The sequence below is a fragment of the Catharus ustulatus genome, chromosome 28 (genome assembly GCF_009819885.2).
Source record: "Catharus ustulatus isolate bCatUst1 chromosome 28, bCatUst1.pri.v2, whole genome shotgun sequence".
NCBI lineage: Eukaryota > Metazoa > Chordata > Aves > Passeriformes > Turdidae > Catharus > Catharus ustulatus.
In genome coordinates, this window is record NC_046248.1 from 1,424,118 (window position 1) to 1,441,133 (window position 17,016).

Below are 17,016 nucleotides of genomic sequence, written 5' to 3' on the forward strand. Positions count from 1 at the left end.
GGGGAACGGAGGATTGGGAATGCTCCTCTGAAGGAAAAAAAGGATCCAGGAATAAAATGAGGTGGTTTATTAACTGTTTATTAAGGGAGGGAGATGGAACGCACTCGCAGCCCTCACAGCTCCCTGTCCCAGCCCAGCCTTAGTGTTTGGTTGTGTTTTTCTGGCAGAGCTCCTCTCTTCCCCTCTCCACCCTGCAGCTGGAAGCTGATCCCTGGATCCTGTGAGCACCCTACCCTGGGGATCAGCAGTCTGTGCCCAGAGAAATGGGATGTTTGGGGAGCCAGGGCCAGCTCTACAGGCAAAGGAGCAGCAGTGAGGGGTTTAGCTCCCAGGGGTGTGTCCTGCTGCTTCTCCTTACATAATTTTTCATATATTTAATTGTAAATTGTCTTTTTTCCCTTCCCCCCACCCCATAGCCTTGGCTTGAGTCCACAGAGGAGCTGAAAAGTTGGTTAATTAATAAGGTAGTAATGAAGCCTCTGATTCCCTGGCTTGAGAAGGGACAATGCCAGGAGCCATGAGTGCTTTACCAGAGGCGTGAGCTCACTCATGTCCCTAATTTAGGAGATGGCAGTAGTGTTATCCCTAATTTATGGAGCTGGGAAAGAGCAGCAGCTCCCTCCCTCCAGCAGCATTCCCTGCAGGGAGGGTGTCCAGCAGGAAGGAGGGTGCAGGCAGCCCCTGGGGGTTGTAGAGGGGGCAGGCCTGGTACTCACAGGGCCACTCAGCCCAGGCATAGCGCAGGCCCAGCACCAGCGTCCCGCAGCCACTCAGGGCCAGCGTCACTGTGCGGGACCCTACTGCCACCACCGGTGCTGGCAGCCACTGGCACAGGGACCCCTGATTGGAGCAGCACACCTGGGGAGGAGAGAAATCCCCATCAGAGTTGCCTTCCCTTTTGCAGCTCTTTGGAGAGGATCTCCCACTCCTCACCTCAAATGCCTGTGCATCCCTCTGACGGTAGATGAGCTCCTGGCTGTAGGTGACATTCAGCAGCCCCCTGGTCACCTCCAGGATAGCCCGGGTGGGATATGGTCCCTGGAACACAACGTCCTTGTCCCCATATGCCACAGCCCTGGCACCCAGCAGCAGTCGGTGTGCCACATTCTGCTTGTCCCGGGGGTGGACACTGCCCAGGAAGAGAAGGAAGGTGGGGTTGATACCCAAAAACTCCATCCCTCCACCCTCACCCCAGCCCAGGCCTCACCTGCCATAGGGAGAGTGCTCATCGCCCAGATCCATGGCTACGGCCATGAAAGTGCTGGGCATCCTGGCATTGGGAACAACCCCCAGGTCGGCTGTTTGGTGCCAGCGGAGCCGGGCGAAGCTGTCGTCTGCACTCCGACGGCGGTAGGTGGACAGCTGCGAGGCACAGGAGAAATGGGGGAGTGGCTCAGATCCCAAGACTGGCCACTGTGGTTCCTGCCTGGGATTTTCAGCACTTGGCAGGATGCATCCGTGTGTTTACAGCACCCTCTCCCTGGGCACATCCCCAGGACAACCTGCCTCTCGCCCCCCCACACCTGCACGAAGCCGAAGGGGAGAAGTGGCTCCGTCTGTCCGGCTGATCCAACGTGGAACGCCCGGCGCCAGTCGGCGATGAGTGCAGGGAAGGTGCAGTTGTACTTGTCTGTGTTCAGCAAGGTGTTCTCCTCACCTGTCCCCAAAGAGAAGGGCTAGTGAGAGCTCAGTGGGGGCTGCTCCATGCTGGGGCATAGAAATGGGGGCTCACCCTGGTACCAAGCGACACCCCTCAGGGTCATGTTGAGCAGCGGGTGGATCATGGCGTTCCAGAGCACGGAGGGCGTTCGTGGGCCAGAGAGACGCTGATGTGGGGAGGTCCTGGAAGACAAAGCTAGGTTTAAGGGGGGTGCAAAGCACAAGGCAGGCTTTAGATTAAAGCAAGCACCATGCCAAAGGGAGATCTGGGGTCCCTGCCTTCCTCCTTTACCCACCCAGATGTGCCTTTAGCTCCTGGCATGGGAGGGGCTTTTATCCAGAGGGGGCATAATGATGCATAGAGAGGTCTATGAAGCTCTGGGAGAGGAAGTGGGGTGACGATACTCCCCAAAAGTAGTGTGGCAGCGGGCAGAAGCTGTTTCCATAGCACCTTCTCTCACCTCCCCATGTCCTCCAGGAGCCCACATGCCTGCAGAACCCGGCGGGAGGACCAGGCCTCGATGGGGGTCCCCCCCCAGGTCGCCTGCACCAGCCCGATGGGGGACCCCAGAGCCTCATACAGGGAGCGCCCCAACAGCCAGCACACGGCCGAGAAGTAGGTGAAATTCCCATGGCCCAGGTTTTCTGCTCAAGAAACAGCAGGCTGCAAAGGGAAGCAGTGGGAGAAAAGCAATTTCCAAGCTCTCTTTTGGAGGCACATTGCACTCACCAGCTGTTGGAATGGACCATGGCAAGTCAATCTGCTCCAGGTCCTCCAGCTCCACAGCAGAGCGGGCAGGCGCCGCAGCAAAGATACGGACGTAGGGATAGCGAGCGGCGGCAGCGAGCTCCTGGCTGGCATTGGCCACCTGAAGAAGGGCCAGGAGCGTGCAAGGCACTTCCCTGCCTCATCCCTCCCTGGTCCTGCCTGGTCTGTGCTGTGGGGTCTTACCTGCAGGACTGTCATTGCCATGTTGCTCTGCCCACTGCAAAGCCACACATCTCCAAAGTAGATGTCCCGCAGTGTCACGTTCTCCAAGCCCTGCTCAGCCATCAGTGCATAGGGACCGCCCTGATCCATTGGGTCCAGGACAATTGTCCAAGTCCCAGAAGGTCCTGGAGGAAGAGGATGGTGCTTATCTTCCACCATCCTTATGAAGGCCTCAAGACCTTCACCAGGATGTTGCATGAGCAGCCAACAACCAGCAAGGAAGGACAACCAACAGGGAAAAGCTTTCCCACCAGAGAGACAAGCGGGGGAAATGGATTTCAGAAGCTCTCTGGCATGTGAGGGACCTTTCTCCTGCAGGAATTTATGGGTTAAAAAAATAAAACCTGGAAAACAAATGTGTGTCAGAGAGAAGCTGCTGGGAAGAACTGGGATTACAGGAGCAGCTTGGTGTGTGTGACACTGAGATGTCTCCAGCTAATTTTAGAGGCGCCAAATCGAAGCGTAAAGATATTCTGCTGGAGCTTAGTGTGGATTTTCTGGTTGGATCCTGCAGATCTCCTGGATCACTGCTCTCCCACAAGACACCTCCAGGCTCTTCATCTTATGGAGGTGCCCTCGGGCAGCACTTTTACCCTCCAAAGGCGATGAGTTCCCAACTCTTCAGGCAGGGATGTAGCTGGGATTTGAGGTGCCCCTGAGCCCTTCCAGCTCCAGGAAGGCTCTGCTTGCACAGACAACATCCTTCAGGGATTAGAGATCCCATAGGATCCTCCAAGGGGGCACAGATCAAAAAAAGAAGCTGGGAGTGCTCTGGAGATTCCTCAGACCAGGTTTAGACAGGGAGAGAAGCTAAATCTCCCCTCTCCCCTCCACAGCCTCATCACTCGGCTCCAGCCTGTGTGGTGCCACCCACTCCAGCAGCAGCTCGGCTCCCGCTGGGCGCCCACGGGATTGCTGCTGGGAACCAAAGTGAGCAAAGGCTGGCACTGCTGGGGAGGAGAACGGCTGAATCCCCCCAGGTCAGCTGGAGAGGGAAAAGCACGAGCTGAAGATGTCACCAGCACCTCTGCAGCCCCAGGGCAGCAGTGTGGCAAACACAGGGGTGGTGCCAAACCCTGTCTCACCCCACCATCAGCTCAGATTTGGGCTCAGACAAGTTCTTTGGCCACCAAAACCATTGGCCCCAGTTTCTAGTGGAAGGCTGGGACTGACCTTTAACCTGTGCTGTTTTCTCCATGATGATGAGGCCACTGGGCCCCAAGAGAGTCACGGTCACCATGGCCCCCAGCTGCCCACGGCCCCACACCACAGCCCCTGACGGCTTCTTCTGCAGCACCATGTGGTCACCATAGTAGGAGGCAAAGCTGAGCACTCCCCCTGGAATCAGCAAACAGTGCAAACATCAGCTCCAAGAGAAAAATACCCTCAGCATGGCCTCTGACCCCCTCTGAAATACAGACTGAGATCCCACTTAATTTACAGCTTCCTGGACAGCTTTAGGGTGGTTAAAATCACCACAGAGCTGAGGAAGAGGCAGGATTTAAAGTCCACAAGAGGGAATTCACCTCCCAAAGCACAAGGAGCATGTTAAATCTTGTATCACATGGATTTGGATACAGATTTTGGTAAAAACTCCTCTAATAACAGCATGGGAGTGTTTCTCCCAGCCCAGCCTTGCCAATGAATGTTCTGATGTATTTTTCCCTTGGAAAAAAGTTTGTCAAGGGGTGGAATGGAAACAATGGGTGTGCAGCACTGGCAAAGGCACCTTCAGTGGGGACAGAAGCAGAAGGCTCAGCCCTGGCACCCCCAAAAGCCCTATTTTTGTGAAAAGAAAATTGTGTTTGAAAAGGGGGTCAGGAGCAATGTTTGAGGGGTGATCTAGGCAGAGAACCCCAGTGACCAAATCAGAGCTCATGAAGCTTCATCTCCTCCACAGCTCATCCTAGGCTGGGGAAAGGAAAGGGAAAGGGAAGGGAAAGGGAAGGGAAAGGATCCTTGGCCCCTCAGGAGTCAGCTGCATCGCTGGTCCCACTGCCTCATGCCACGAGGCTCTGGGAGTTATATAAAAAACAAGTCGGAGGAATAAAAAAAAATAAAACTGAGACGCCAGGGAAGAGTGGAGGCTATAAAAAGCAGCTGGGAGGAGGGAAGAGAAGAAGAAGGGAGGAGGGAAGGGAGGAGAGCCCACGAGACACCACCAAGGATCCGCATGCGGCTCCCACCTTACGTAAAGCATCGTCCCACGGCAGCAGTGCTGGGCCAAGGGCGTTGGGGAGCGGCTGGGGGTTTGAAGGGTGTTGGAAAGAGGCTGGGGGTGTGGAGGGCATCAAAATGGAGCTCAGAGAATGCGAAGGGCATTGAACTGGGGCTTGGGGGGATGTGTCACGAGTGTCGAAGTGGGACTCAGGGCACACAGAGGGCGTCAAACTGGGGCTCCGGGAGTGCACAGGGCATGGAAGCAGAGTTTGGTGCAGAGTGTGAAAGACGGGTGCGGGGCATCAAAACTGGGCTAAAGGGGATGCCAGAGGCATCAAAGTGGGGCTGGGAGGGCACCAAGGGCCCCAGAGCAGGGCTCAGACCAGTGCCAGCCTCATCAAAGAGGGGCTGAGGGTTCCAAGGGGGGGATCAAAGTGGGGCTGGGGGCGTTTACGGGAGATGCCAAGAGGGGCACCCAAAAAGCGGGGCTGGGGAAGCACCAATGCACATACGAGGCTCGGAGTGTGCAAAGGGCACGAAATCAGGGCCAGGCTGCCGCGATTCCAAGGTTTCTGAGGGGCACTCGGAGGCTGACCCTCCCCAGCCCGTTACCTGCCGCCGCCGGAGCCACAGCCAGCAGCGCCAGCAGCGCCCACGCCGCCATCCTGAGGAGACAACGGGCTACCAGGGCCCCGGGCCTACCGCTACCCCCCGGTACTGCCCGGTGCCGCCCGGTACCGCCTGGTGCCGCCCGGTACCGCCCCTCAGGCGGGCCCAGCCCCGCGCGCGGGAGGCGTGGCCTGTGCACGCACCGCCCGCACTGGGGGGGGGGGGCGGTTGCCAAGCGGCGGCGTCCGCAGCACGGACTGAGGCACCGGCGTGGCCCGGTCCGGTCTGGCGGGAGAGGCCGAAGGGAAAGGCCGGGAGGGTTGCGGGGTTGCGAGGGGAGGTATCCGGGGCACACCGGGGAAGGGGAGCCGGGGCACACCGCGGGACGCGAGCTGCGGCCCCCCTGCACCCGCTCCTCAGCCTGCCCGGGCCGGGGCGCGTGCGCGGCGGGCAGGGAGCGTGTTGCCCCCTAGCGGCGGCTCTGGCCCTCTGCAGACGTTGGTGCGCGGGTTCGAGTCCCGGCGCTGCCCGGTGGCACCGGGGACTGGGGGCTGTGGTTAATCCCGGGCTGTGCCGCTGCAGAGGGTCCGGGAGAAGCAACCATGTCCATCGCCTACTCCAACACCAGCCTGAGGGTGCCCGCCGGCTTCCGGAACCTGCTGGAGGGGCTGGCGCGGGAAGTGCTGCAGGAACAGCCCACCGATGTGGTGGCCTTTGCAGCTCAGCACTTCCAAAAACTGCTGGAGCAGAGAGAGGGTGAGTGGCCTTGCCCAGCACCCACGCCCACAGTGCCGTCCCCTGCCCCACGCTGCATTGCCTGCTCTGTGTGCGATCACCACGGCATCAGGCTTGTGCCCAGCATGTGCCCACCAAGATCAAGCCTCTCCTGTGTGCCCATCACCAGGGCATCAGGCTTGTCCCCCATGTCCCCTGCCCCATGTGCCCACCAAGATCAGGCCTCTCCTGTGTGCCCATCATCCAGGGCACCAAACCTGCCCCTTGTGCCCGTTGCCCATGGCTTTGTGCCTGTCCCAAATATCCACCACCTATGGCCATCAGGCCTTCCATTTGTACCACCACCCCGGGTGTTGTGCCTGTCTCATGTGCCCATCACCCGTGGTACCAGGTGCCCATTGCATGTGCCATCAAGCCTCCTCCTTCCCCAGCTGGTGGCATTGACCCAGTGGCGTGGGGAGCCATGCTGGAGGATGACCGTCTCACCTGGCCCCCTTCCCAGGTAGGCTGCCCTCCACTCCAGGCCCCTCCAGAGAATGAATCCGAGGTGCCAAGACCTGCACCGTGTCCCTGTTCCCACCCTGTCTCTGCCACCCTTGTGCCACATCATCTTAATTTTCTTTCCTCCTCCTAAAGGAGGCCAAGGACACAGAGGAGAAGCGGGCAGCACCAGGGGGAGCAGGCAGCACGCAGAGCCCTGGATCACCGTGATTCTGCCCCAAAATGCATGGAGAGGAGCTGAAGGGGAGCACGTCCCCATAACCCTCATGAACTGGGACACCTCTCCGGAGATGCAACTGCAGCACTTGCCCCACATCCCCCATTTCCCACTGTCCAACCCCAAAACTAAAAAAAAACCTCTTGGTGCTCTCCTGGCTCCTGCCCTTTTCCCGTGGGCGGGTGCAGCACTCCCATCCCGCCCCTGCGGTGCTGTTTTAATGAGGAATTTTATTAACGAGGTCCCCGCCGTTATTAGCACCGATCACCTGAGATTTCTCCCCGAAAAATCCTGGGTTTGGGGCTGAGCTGAGCACGGGATGATATTTTTAGCCTCTATATTTAGGCCCCTGCATCCCTGGAGGTTGGAAGAAACTTCATAACATCCCAGCGCGAGGGAATGATGTGACATTGCACCTCTCCTACCCCCCTCCATAAGCTGAGATACCTCCATGGAATTTTGGGGTGCACACAAGGGCCCCCCATTCCTATTCCTACCTGTGAAATTCCTATTTTCCCACACAGACTGGTTTCAAAATCCCCCCCCCCCCCAAAAAAAGTGGGGTTTGCGTCGAAGCCAGCAGCTCTATTTTCGGAGAGGACTGAACCCCCCCATCCACGCTCACCCCGTTTTTACCCCCTCTTTCCTGTTTTCCATCACCATATGTAGTGCTCGCCCACGGCATGGGGCATGACAGCGGCTCCCCTGGGAAAAACAGGAAGGAGGGATGGGGAAAAAAAAGCTGGCGGGGACCCCGTGCCGGGGCTGATGCCAGCCAGCTACGCCTTGACCCCCCCTCCAGCACCGCCTCGCCGGCTGCCGGCTCCTGCTTCGGCAGCCGGCAACACTGCCCGCCCAGGGCATCATTCCAGCATCCAATTCCCTTTTCTTGTAAGGATTTTTTCCCCTTTTTTAAAGGATTTTTTAGCACCTCGGTGCCACCATCTCAAACCACGACGGCAGGATGTTCTCAGCAGGTCTCGCCAGCTGCACTTCCCGTTCTCCCCTTCTAAAATCTGTGTTGTTTCCTTGGAAGTCAAATTTTGGAGGTGCTGGAGTACCTGAAAAAGCATCATCCAGATGAAGGGGTCCAGGGAGGAAAAACTCAGAGCCTGGAACAGGCTCAAACGCGCCATTAATGATTAGAAATGTTCTGGCATTTCGCGTCCCTCCTCCGCAGCCACAGCCTGCGGGAGACGGCGGCACTCGGCGGCTCTGCCAGGACCTGGGTGCCACGGATGGAGCAGATTTTGGGGGCTAATTGAGAGACTAATCCTAATTTTGGGGCTAACTTCTCAGATCCCTGATGGATGAATCACCCGAACAATCCCTTCCTTACTTAACTTGCCCAAAACACCTGGTCTTCATTGGAGCAGGCAGTGATGGATCTGGAGGGTCTAAAATCCAGGGAAAAGGATCTCTTACCATCAAAAATCCCAGCAGAGCTGCCAAGGCTTCTCCTGAAAGCTGGAGCGGGGTTTTCTGGAGCAGAGCTATTCCCATCCCTCCCCCCCCCACCCTGGTGTGCTGGTGGGAAGAAGTGACGGTGGAAAAGTGGCTCCAGTGGGGAGAGCTGGATGGCAGTGGCTCAGAGGGGAATTTGAGGGATGCTTGGGAGCATTTCCCACAGGGGAATTTGGGTGCCTGGATGGTGCTGGGGCAGGGGTGACCCCCATCAACCTCCAAGTGTGGGTGAAGTAGTTGGTGGGATGTGGCTGGGATGGGGAGCAGGGTGTGTGGGTGTCCTGGGGAGCTGAGGTGTCAGGGCACAAGAGGTGCCACCACATGCACCCAGCAGGAGTGGAGAAAGAGATGGAGATGGGATAGGAATGGGCACAAGGATGGTGATAGAGCAGAGGACAGGGCCAGGGATGACGGTGATGATGGGGATGAGGACAGGGAGAGGGACAGAGATGATGGGGTTGGAACTGGGAATGGGGGCAGGAACTGGCATTATGAAGAGGATAGGGACAAGAAATGGGGTGGGGATCGTGACAAGGAAGGTGATAGAGATGGGGACAGGGACAGTGATGGGGATGGAGAAGTGGTGGAGGTGATGAGGTCAGGGATGGGGACAGGGCTGGTGGCAGCAGTGGGGACAGTGTCCGTTCCAGTGCCAGAAACGGTGATATCAGTGGGACAGGAATGCTAACGGGGATGATGATGATGATGATGATGGTGGTGGTGGCAAAGAGGAAGGTCAGTTGCCACCAGGCCCCTAAGCAGGATGACCCCTGTGAGCAAACTTGTCCAGGGAGAGCTAGTGGTGCCCAGCTGTGCAGGTGGGTCGGGGGGTGCTGGTGCCCGCCTTGGGGGGGCCATGCTGTGTTTTGGGGGCTGGCTGGAGCAGCATCGGCGCGGAGCCCACGGGCGACTTATGCAGTTGCTTAGCAACTCCCAAACCCGGATTAGAGGCGAGCGAGGCAGGCGATGGGGGGGCTGTGGGCTGCAGCCCCCCGCATTGCCCTGGGAGTCCCTCCTGTTTGCCGGGGTGCCCCAGCTCACCCTGCCAGTCCCAGCACCTCGGCGTGCTCCAGGGTGGCAGCAGGGTCTGCAGGGAGCACCAAGGGCTGTGAAAGTGGCTGACACTGCAGGTCTGGTTGGAGAACACCCCAAATGCGGGGGGTCAGATGCTTCTTTGAGTGGGGAAGGGACCCTCAGACCCCAGCAGTGGAGCCCACTCCTCTGCTTGGAGCCTGCAGCTGGGCACATCACCCCTGGGGTTCTGCGGGTGCTCGGTGGGACACTGTGTCCCACCATGCCCACCCTTCCTCACCATCCTCATCCTTGCCATCCTCATCCTCACCCTCCTTCAGGACCAAGTCCTAAGTAGGTCAAGAAGGTTTTTTCCCCCCCATGCAAACGAACCCAGGGGGGCAAAACCTGCCTCCAGCACCACTGTGGATCACGTACCCCCCAAAAATAAACCCATTGTCCCCACTTGCTATAACTTTGCCCCCCAAAAAACCCTCCACGCCAAAGGCAAGGCTCATCACATCTTGGCTCGCATCCTCTGCATGTGATGTTGTGTTCCACGAAACTCCAAAGCGAGCTGCCGGCTCCTTTAAGTGTTAGGAGGGAGTTGGAGGCTGCGAAATAAAATTGGAGGAGGGAAAATAAAAAAAAAAAAATTATATATATATAAAAAAAAAAAAAAAGGAGAAAGGGAGGAAAAAAAAAAATAAGGCACCCCTCCTTCCCCCCCAAAAGCCTGGCAGGGGTGTCGGGCTGATAGGCTCGCCCGGAGGAAAGCGCATTACGTAGGCAAGCGGCTCCGCTCAACTTGCCACCTGCGCCGGGAGAGCTGCCGGGGAAGCGAGATCCTGCCGGAGCCCCTCGCCCGCCGCTGGCCGCCCACCCGCCCTCCGCCATGGACTGCTGCAATGTAGGTGCCCCTTCCCCCGATCCCCCCAGCACCCGCTCCTGCCTTTAATGCATTATTACTGCTCTGGGCTGGGGGCGGCCGGGGGGTTTGGGCTGCTGGGGGTTGGGGGTGCGATGGGTGCTGCACCCACCAAGAGCTCAACCAACTCCGCGGCTGCTGCGACCCCCAAATCCCCGCTCCTGCCTCCACACCAGTTCGGAATCCATCCCACCGGGGCCACAGCATCCTGCACCCCGCAGCCCACTGAGGAAAACCCCCCTGTCCTCGAATCCAGCTTTTATTCAGCTTTTTTTCCCCCCCACCCCACAATCGCTCTACAAGTGGGATCGGGGGGTGCACATGAATAAAGGGATTAATTGGGGCTGCACCCCTCTCTCCTCACCCGAGGGTGAACTCCCCTCACTCCTGACCACCAGCCGGCTTGGGGAGAAAACCGCATCCTTTTACCCTTTCTCCCTGATCCCCTGACTTTTCCTGCCCCTTTCCCCCTTTACTTCCCTTTCCCCGCTTTTCCTTCCCTTTTCCCTTTTTTTTCCCCCTTTCCCCACTTTTCCCCCCGTTTTCCCCCTCCTGCTAAGACAGCAGCACAGAGAAAAGCCCCCATCTCTCCTGAGCACCTCCAGAGAGGCAAAACCCACCCTGAATATAGGATTTATCCTGCATGGATATAGGATTTATCCTGCAAGGATGTAGGATTTATCCTGCATGGATTTAGGATTTCTCCCCTGTATATAGGACTTTTTCTCTGATATGTAGGATTTCTCCTTCTGAATATAGGATTTCTCCCCTAGATACAAGTTTTCATCAGCTGCATAGAGGTTTTCACCCATGGATATGGTGTTTTTCCACTGGATGTAGGATTTCTCCTGTCAATATAGGATATGGCCCCTGTTTATAGGTTTTCTCCACTGAATATGGGGTCTGGATATAGGATTTTTTTCTCCTGAATATATATTTTTCCTACCTATATATCAGATTTCTCAACTTGGATCTAGCTTTCTGCCACCTGTATGTAGGATTTCTTCCCTGAATATAGGAATTCTCCCCTGGATATAGGAAATGCCCCCGCATATATAGATTTCCTCCACCTGTATATGGTGTTTCTCTCCTGGATATAGGATTTCCTCTCTCCTAATATAGGATTTCTCTCTTGGATATAGGATTTCTCACCTGGATATAGAATGTACCTCTCCATGTATAGGTTTTCTCCTTTGACTATAGGATTCCCTTTTCCAGATACAGTATTTCTCCCCTGGATATAGGTTTCTCCCACTTGTATATAGGATTTCTGCCCTGGATACAGGTTATTCTCCCCCACCTCCACATATATAGGATTTCTCTCCTGAATATAGGGTTTCTTTCCTAGATATAGGATTTCCTTCCCCTGGCTATAGGATTTCTCCCCTGGCTATAGGGTTTCCAGTCCTGGCTGTAACATTTCCACCCTGGACATATCGTTTCCACCTTGGACCCATCCTCACCTTTCACAATGGTAAAACAACCTGAGCAACTTTGTGGAGTCCTGGCATGCTCCAATGGGATTAACTTCTCCTTCCCCAAATCTACAGCTTCCAAAAAAAACCCCCAGAACTCCTTTAAGTCCTTTCAAGAGCTTGTGGGGCTGCACAAAGGCTTCACCCCCCCAGCTGCTGGCACTGGATCATCCAATGCCAGCTCATTTCCACCTCATTTCATTTTCCCGTGGTTTTTTTTGGTTGTTTTTGGTTTTGTTTTTTCCCCTGTTGAACTTGGTGCTGAGTCCAACTGATCTGGTTGGATGTTGCGGGAGGGGAATGGGTTACAGTGATCTGTCCTTGCTGGGGTTTTTCCTCCCTTCTGGTATCACTCCTTGCCCAAATTTCCTGGTGTTTTTAACCAAAGCCCTGAGAAGGGCTGCAGGAGGATGCAACAGGCTACAAGGGAAGGAGAAACAGAGGCATGACCAGCTCATTTTGTGCAGGTTAGCCTCCAGCCCCATGCCAAAAATACCCCCCCCCAGAACCCATCCTCTGCTCCCATGGATTCTCCTCTCCCTGCATTATAACCCTGGCTGGAGTCTGGCTTCCTGCAGCTGTGTAGTCCAGGGTGGGATTTAGGCATGAGCAGGAGGTGAAGCATCTTCCCTTGCCTGCAGTTTTGGTTGCCATTTCCCCAAGACACCTTCAAAGGATTTTTAGCAAAACCCCTCATTTTTAGCAAAGGAGCCTAATTTTTAATGAGCAAACCTAATTTTTAGCAGCCCTTCCCCTAATTTTTAGAACAAGGGCTCATTTAAGACCTTCTTGAATGGATCATTTGGGGAGGGATCTGCGCTGTTTGAGGTCCCACCAGCTGTAACCATGCCCTTGCTGCCGTCAGGAGGGAGCCTGCACAAAGCTGGACGAGGACATCCTGGACATCCCTTTGGACGATCCTGATGCCAACGCGGCAGCTGCCAAGATCCAGGCTAGTTTCCGTGGCCATATGACCCGCAAGAAGATCAAAGGGGGCGAGATTGATCGGAAAACCAAGGACGCCGAGTGCGCCAACAGCACCCGTGGCGGCGACCTCCGCAACGGCGACTAGGTACATCCCAAATCCCCCAAAACTGGGTCATTTCTAGAGGGATGCTGCTCTGAGCGTTCTCTGCTGTGTTGGTTTGGGATGATGCATCCTTCCCTGTGTAGATTTGGGATGGAGCATCCTTCCCTGTGCAGATTTGGGATGGAGCATCCTTCCCTGTGCAGATTTGGGATGGAGCATCCTTCTCTGTGCAGATATGGGATGGAGCATCCTTCCCTGCACAAATTTAGGATGGAGCATCCTTCCCTGCGCCGATTTGGGATGGAGCATCCTTCCCTGCACAGATTTAGGATGGAGCATCCTTCCCTGCACAGATTTAGGATGAAGCATCCTTCCCCAAGCTGACTTGGGATGGAGCATCCTTCCCCAAGTGGATTTGTGATGGAACATCCTTCCCTGCACAGCTTTGGGATGGAGCATCCTTCCCTGTGCAGATTTGGGATGGAGCATCCTTCCCCAAGCTGATTTGGGATGGAGCAACCTTCCCCATGCTGGTTCAGGGTGGAAAGAGGTTTTTCCTCCCAGGAGATGGAAACACACAGGCAGGCAGCCCCTGCCTTGCCCTAATTTTGGGTGCGCGCCGTAGTAGTTGGGAAGGATGGGAAGTAGGATGGGAAGGCGCAGCCCTAGATTTGGATTGAATCTCTCCCTTAGCAACACCACCCCGAGCGCCTCGCCTCAGCACATGCTATTTTTAAAAGCCTGTGTCACAGTCTCCTGGCAGGAAAAGGTAAATTTAAAAAGCGCCCACGGTGCCGAGGCCGCGTGGCATTGGAGGCCGGGTGGTGGCTGCGCCGTGCCCGGGCCGTGCCCTGCGCGGTGCCGGTGCCGTGAGCGCGGGATGGCCCCGGGTACCGGCGAGGTTCGGGGTTAGCGGCGGGGAGGGCGCGCTGCCGGCTCGGCCACGTGAGTGTGGCGGGGCTGGTGGAGATGCAGCTGGGATGGGACTGGGATGCAGCTGGGATGGGACTGGGATGCAGCGAGGATGGAGTAGGAATGCAGTGTGGATTTAGTGGGGATGAACTGAAGCGGAGATGCAGTGCGGAGGAAGGGAAAGATGCAGTGAGGATGCGGTGGGGACTCAACAAGACTGCAGGGGGAAGGAACTGAGGATGTAGTGGGGATGGAACTGGAACTCAGCTGGGACACAGTGGGGATGAACTGAGGGTACAGTGGGAGCAGAACTGAGATGTGGTGGGGAAGCACTGGGGATGCAGTGAGAATGCACTGGATTTTCAGTGACAATGCAGCGAGCATGCACTGAGGATGGAGAGGGAATTCAGTGGGGCTGGGATGAGAATGAACTGAGGATGCAGTGGGGATTTTGTGGAGATCCAGTGGGGACAATGCAGAAACACAGTGAGATTGCAGTGGGGCTGCAAAGGGGATGCAGTGAGGATGTAGTGGCGGTGAACTGGGCATGCAGTGGGGAAGCAACAAAAATTCCGTGAGGATGCAATGGGAATGAACTGAAGGTGCAGTGTGGAAGCAGTGAGGATTCAACTGGGCTGCAGTGAGGACTGAGTGAGGATGCACCAGGGCTGCACTGGGGCTGCAGTGAGGATGTCACAGGGCTGCAGTGGGGAGGCAGCTGCCAAATGCAGGTGCTGTGCAGCTTCTTAGGGCCCTAGAGGTTCCTTTGGGATGCCTTGTAAGGGGGGCTAAGCAGGTTGGCAGCATTAGAGCCAGGTTCCCTCCTTCTGCCACGGTGCTGCCTAGGGGGGTGCAGGCAGGGGTCCCCCCCGGGTTCCTGGGCTGGGTGAGGGCAGAGTGTGGGCAGCAGTGGAGGCAGGACAAGGGTGCAGGCAGGGTGTGGGTGGGCTGCAAGTAGGGCACGGGCAGAGTGTGGGCAGGGGGAGGGCATGGAGAGGGTGCAGGCTGCAGGAGAAGTACATGAGCAGGGTGCAGGCAGGGGCAGGGCGTGGGCAGGGTGCAGGTGCAGGGCACAGAGTGCAGACAAGGTACGGGCAGGGCGTGGGCAGGGTGCAGCCAAGGCACAGGGTGCAGCCAGTGCTCGAGGTGCAGGCAGGGTACAGGGTGCAGGGAACACGCAGGGCACAGGCTACAAACAAGGCTGAGGGTTCAGGGTACAGGTAGGATTCAGGGTGAAGGGTACAGGCAGGGTGAAGGGTGCAGGGTGCAGGCAGGCACAGGGTGCAGAGAGCACTAAAGGTGCAGGCAGGGCACAGGGTACAAACAAGGCTGAGGGTTCAGGGTACAGGTAGGGTGCAGGGTTCAGGGTACAGGCAGGGTGAAGGGTGCAGGGTGCAGGTAGGCACAGGGTGCAGAGAGCACTAAAAGTGCAGGTTGGGCACAGGATCAGGGTGCAGGGTACAGGCAAGGCTGAGGGCACAGGGTACAGGCAGGCACAGGATGCAGAGAGCACTAAAGGTGCAGGTTGGGCACAGGGTGCAGAGAGCACTAAAGGTGCAGGCAGGGCACATGGTACAGAGGGCACTAAAGGTGCAGACAGGGCACAGGGCACAGCAAAGATTCAGGGTGCAGGGTACAAGCAGGGCCAGGCCCAGGCTGACTACTTGCTCTCTCCTTGCTTGCAGGGGCCACCAGCTGCTCACCGGAACCCCCTCGCCACCGACCCCCTCCCGCCGCCGCCCGCCGAGGCCCAGGAGCCCCCGCTTCACCCCCTGCCCCCCGCATGCATCCCCCGGGGTCCCCCCACAGCCAGGCCCTGCCCCTGTCCCTGGCTGCCCCTTCCCACCCCACACACCCCCCACCCCAATAAACGCCCCTGCCAGAGCCCCGGCCTGTCCTCGGTGCCTTTGGATGTCACCGGCAGAGCGGTGAGGTCACAGCGGGCAGGGCTGGGTGGGGGTGTGGGGCAGGTGGGGTCCAGCAGTGATCTCCCATGTGTAGGGTGACATGATACAGGCACGTGTGACATCACTGCCAGGCGTGTGACAGCTGGTGTGACATCACTGGTGCACAGGGTGTGGCGTGACATCACTTGTGGGCAGGAGATGACTTGTGAGGTGCTGGCATGAGATGGGTGGTGATGTCACTGCTGGACAGGTGATGGCTGCTGTGACACCATACAGGTGTGTGTGACATCACTGCTGGGTGTGTGACACCATACAGGTGTGTGTGACGTCACTGCTGGGTGTGTGACACCATACAGGTGTGTGTGATGTCACTGCTGGGTGTGTGACACCATACGGGTGTGTGTGACGTCACTGCTGGGTGTGTGACACCATACAGGTGTGTGTGATGTCACTGCTGGGTGTGTGACACCATACAGGTGTGTGTGACATCACTGCTGGGTGTGTGACACCATACAGGTGTGTGTGATGTCACTGCTGGGTGTGTGACACCATACAGGTGTGTGTGATGTCACTGCTGGGTGTGTGACACCATACAGGTGTGTGTGATGTCACTGCTGGGTGTGTGACACCATACAGGTGTGTGTGATGTCACTGCTGGGTGTGTGACACCATACAGGTGTGTGTGACATCACTGCTGGGTGTGTGACACCATACAGGTGTGAGTGATGGCTGTAGTGACATCATTCCACTGTTAGGTGTGACTGTGGGTGTGACATCATACAAGCACGTGTCACGTCATCACTGCTGTGTGATGGTGAGTGTGACATCATGCAGGAACATGTGACGTCCCTGATGGACATGTGACATGCCTGTATGGCATCATGCAGGCATCAGTCGGATGCTGTGATGTCACACTCTCATTGTGACATCATACTTCCTGACACAGGGTGTGACATCACAGTCACGGGGTGTGACAACACGGGCATCATGATGTCACCTCACCCTGAGGACCTTGGCTGGTGCCCTGTGACATCACCCTGCCCTATGGCATCACCCAGAAGGTCGTGGGACATCCCTCCCCACCTCAAAATCCGCACAAACTCACCCAAAGCGCCAGTGCTGGGCAGCGCAGCAGCTTTTAATCAGAAAACCCCTAAAAAAAGTGTGTGTGTGTGGCCACGTCACCCACCCTCCCACCTTTAATGCTCTTTTATGAAAAATCCCTCATTTCACCGGATATATAGATATAGAAAAAAAAACATATTAAGAAGGGGACCCCCCTGAGGCAGAACTGGGGCTGGTTTGGGGGGTGATATTTATGGGGAGACTTGGTCCCTCCAAACCCAGAGAGCCCCTGCACCCATTAAACACGCCCACGATGAGTCCAGCTGCTCGAGGCATCTGTTCGAAAGAAAAG

The 17,016-nt window shown here is 56.8% G+C and overlaps 3 protein-coding genes across 3 annotated transcripts; 2 read left to right on the forward strand and 1 right to left on the reverse strand.

The window, feature by feature from the left end:
- Positions 1–62: 62 nt before the first annotated feature.
- On the reverse strand, positions 63–5,546 carry SIAE (sialic acid acetylesterase). The gene is made up of 10 exons (XM_033081881.2): positions 5,423–5,546; positions 3,824–3,988; positions 2,612–2,775; positions 2,390–2,528; positions 2,121–2,304; positions 1,733–1,842; positions 1,524–1,657; positions 1,208–1,362; positions 934–1,129; positions 63–858 (listed from the first exon to the last, which is right to left on the reverse strand). Exons 1-10 carry the CDS (start codon positions 5,472–5,474, stop codon positions 586–588), a joined length of 1,572 nt encoding a protein of 523 aa, XP_032937772.1. The 5' UTR covers positions 5,475–5,546; the 3' UTR covers positions 63–585.
- A 94-nt stretch (positions 5,547–5,640) lies between these two features.
- SPA17 (sperm autoantigenic protein 17) lies at positions 5,641–7,418 on the forward strand. Its single transcript, XM_033081892.1, has 4 exons — positions 5,641–5,697; positions 6,002–6,175; positions 6,586–6,656; positions 6,791–7,418. Exons 2-4 carry the CDS (start codon positions 6,022–6,024, stop codon positions 6,863–6,865), a joined length of 300 nt encoding a protein of 99 aa, XP_032937783.1. The 5' UTR covers positions 5,641–5,697; positions 6,002–6,021; the 3' UTR covers positions 6,866–7,418.
- Positions 7,419–10,052: 2,634 nt separating this feature from the next.
- Positions 10,053–16,986, forward strand: NRGN (neurogranin). Its single transcript, XM_033081893.1, has 3 exons — positions 10,053–10,257; positions 12,616–12,822; positions 15,378–16,986. Exons 1-2 carry the CDS (start codon positions 10,243–10,245, stop codon positions 12,820–12,822), a joined length of 222 nt encoding a protein of 73 aa, XP_032937784.1. The 5' UTR covers positions 10,053–10,242; the 3' UTR covers positions 15,378–16,986.
- Positions 16,987–17,016: the final 30 nt, after the last annotated feature.

Bases quoted from the DNA above. Each gene is read 5' to 3' on its own strand.
- SIAE (XM_033081881.2), bottom strand. From the start codon at position 5,474: ATGGCGGCGTGGGCGCTGCTGGCGCTGCTGGCTGTGGCTCCGGCGGCG. The intron at 3,989-5,422 runs GTAACGGGCTGG...TGCTGATTCCAG, and splicing joins TGTGGCTCCGGCGGCGGCAG to GGGGAGTGCTCAGCTTTGCC. The intron at 2,776-3,823 runs GTCAGTCCCAGC...CTCTTCCTCCAG, and splicing joins GAAAACAGCACAGGTTAAAG to GACCTTCTGGGACTTGGACA.
- SPA17 (XM_033081892.1), top strand. From the start codon at position 6,022: ATGTCCATCGCCTACTCCAACACCAGCCTGAGGGTGCCCGCCGGCTTC. The intron at 6,176-6,585 runs GTGAGTGGCCTT...CTCCTTCCCCAG, and splicing joins ACTGCTGGAGCAGAGAGAGG to CTGGTGGCATTGACCCAGTG. The intron at 6,657-6,790 runs GTAGGCTGCCCT...CTCCTCCTAAAG, and splicing joins TCACCTGGCCCCCTTCCCAG to GAGGCCAAGGACACAGAGGA.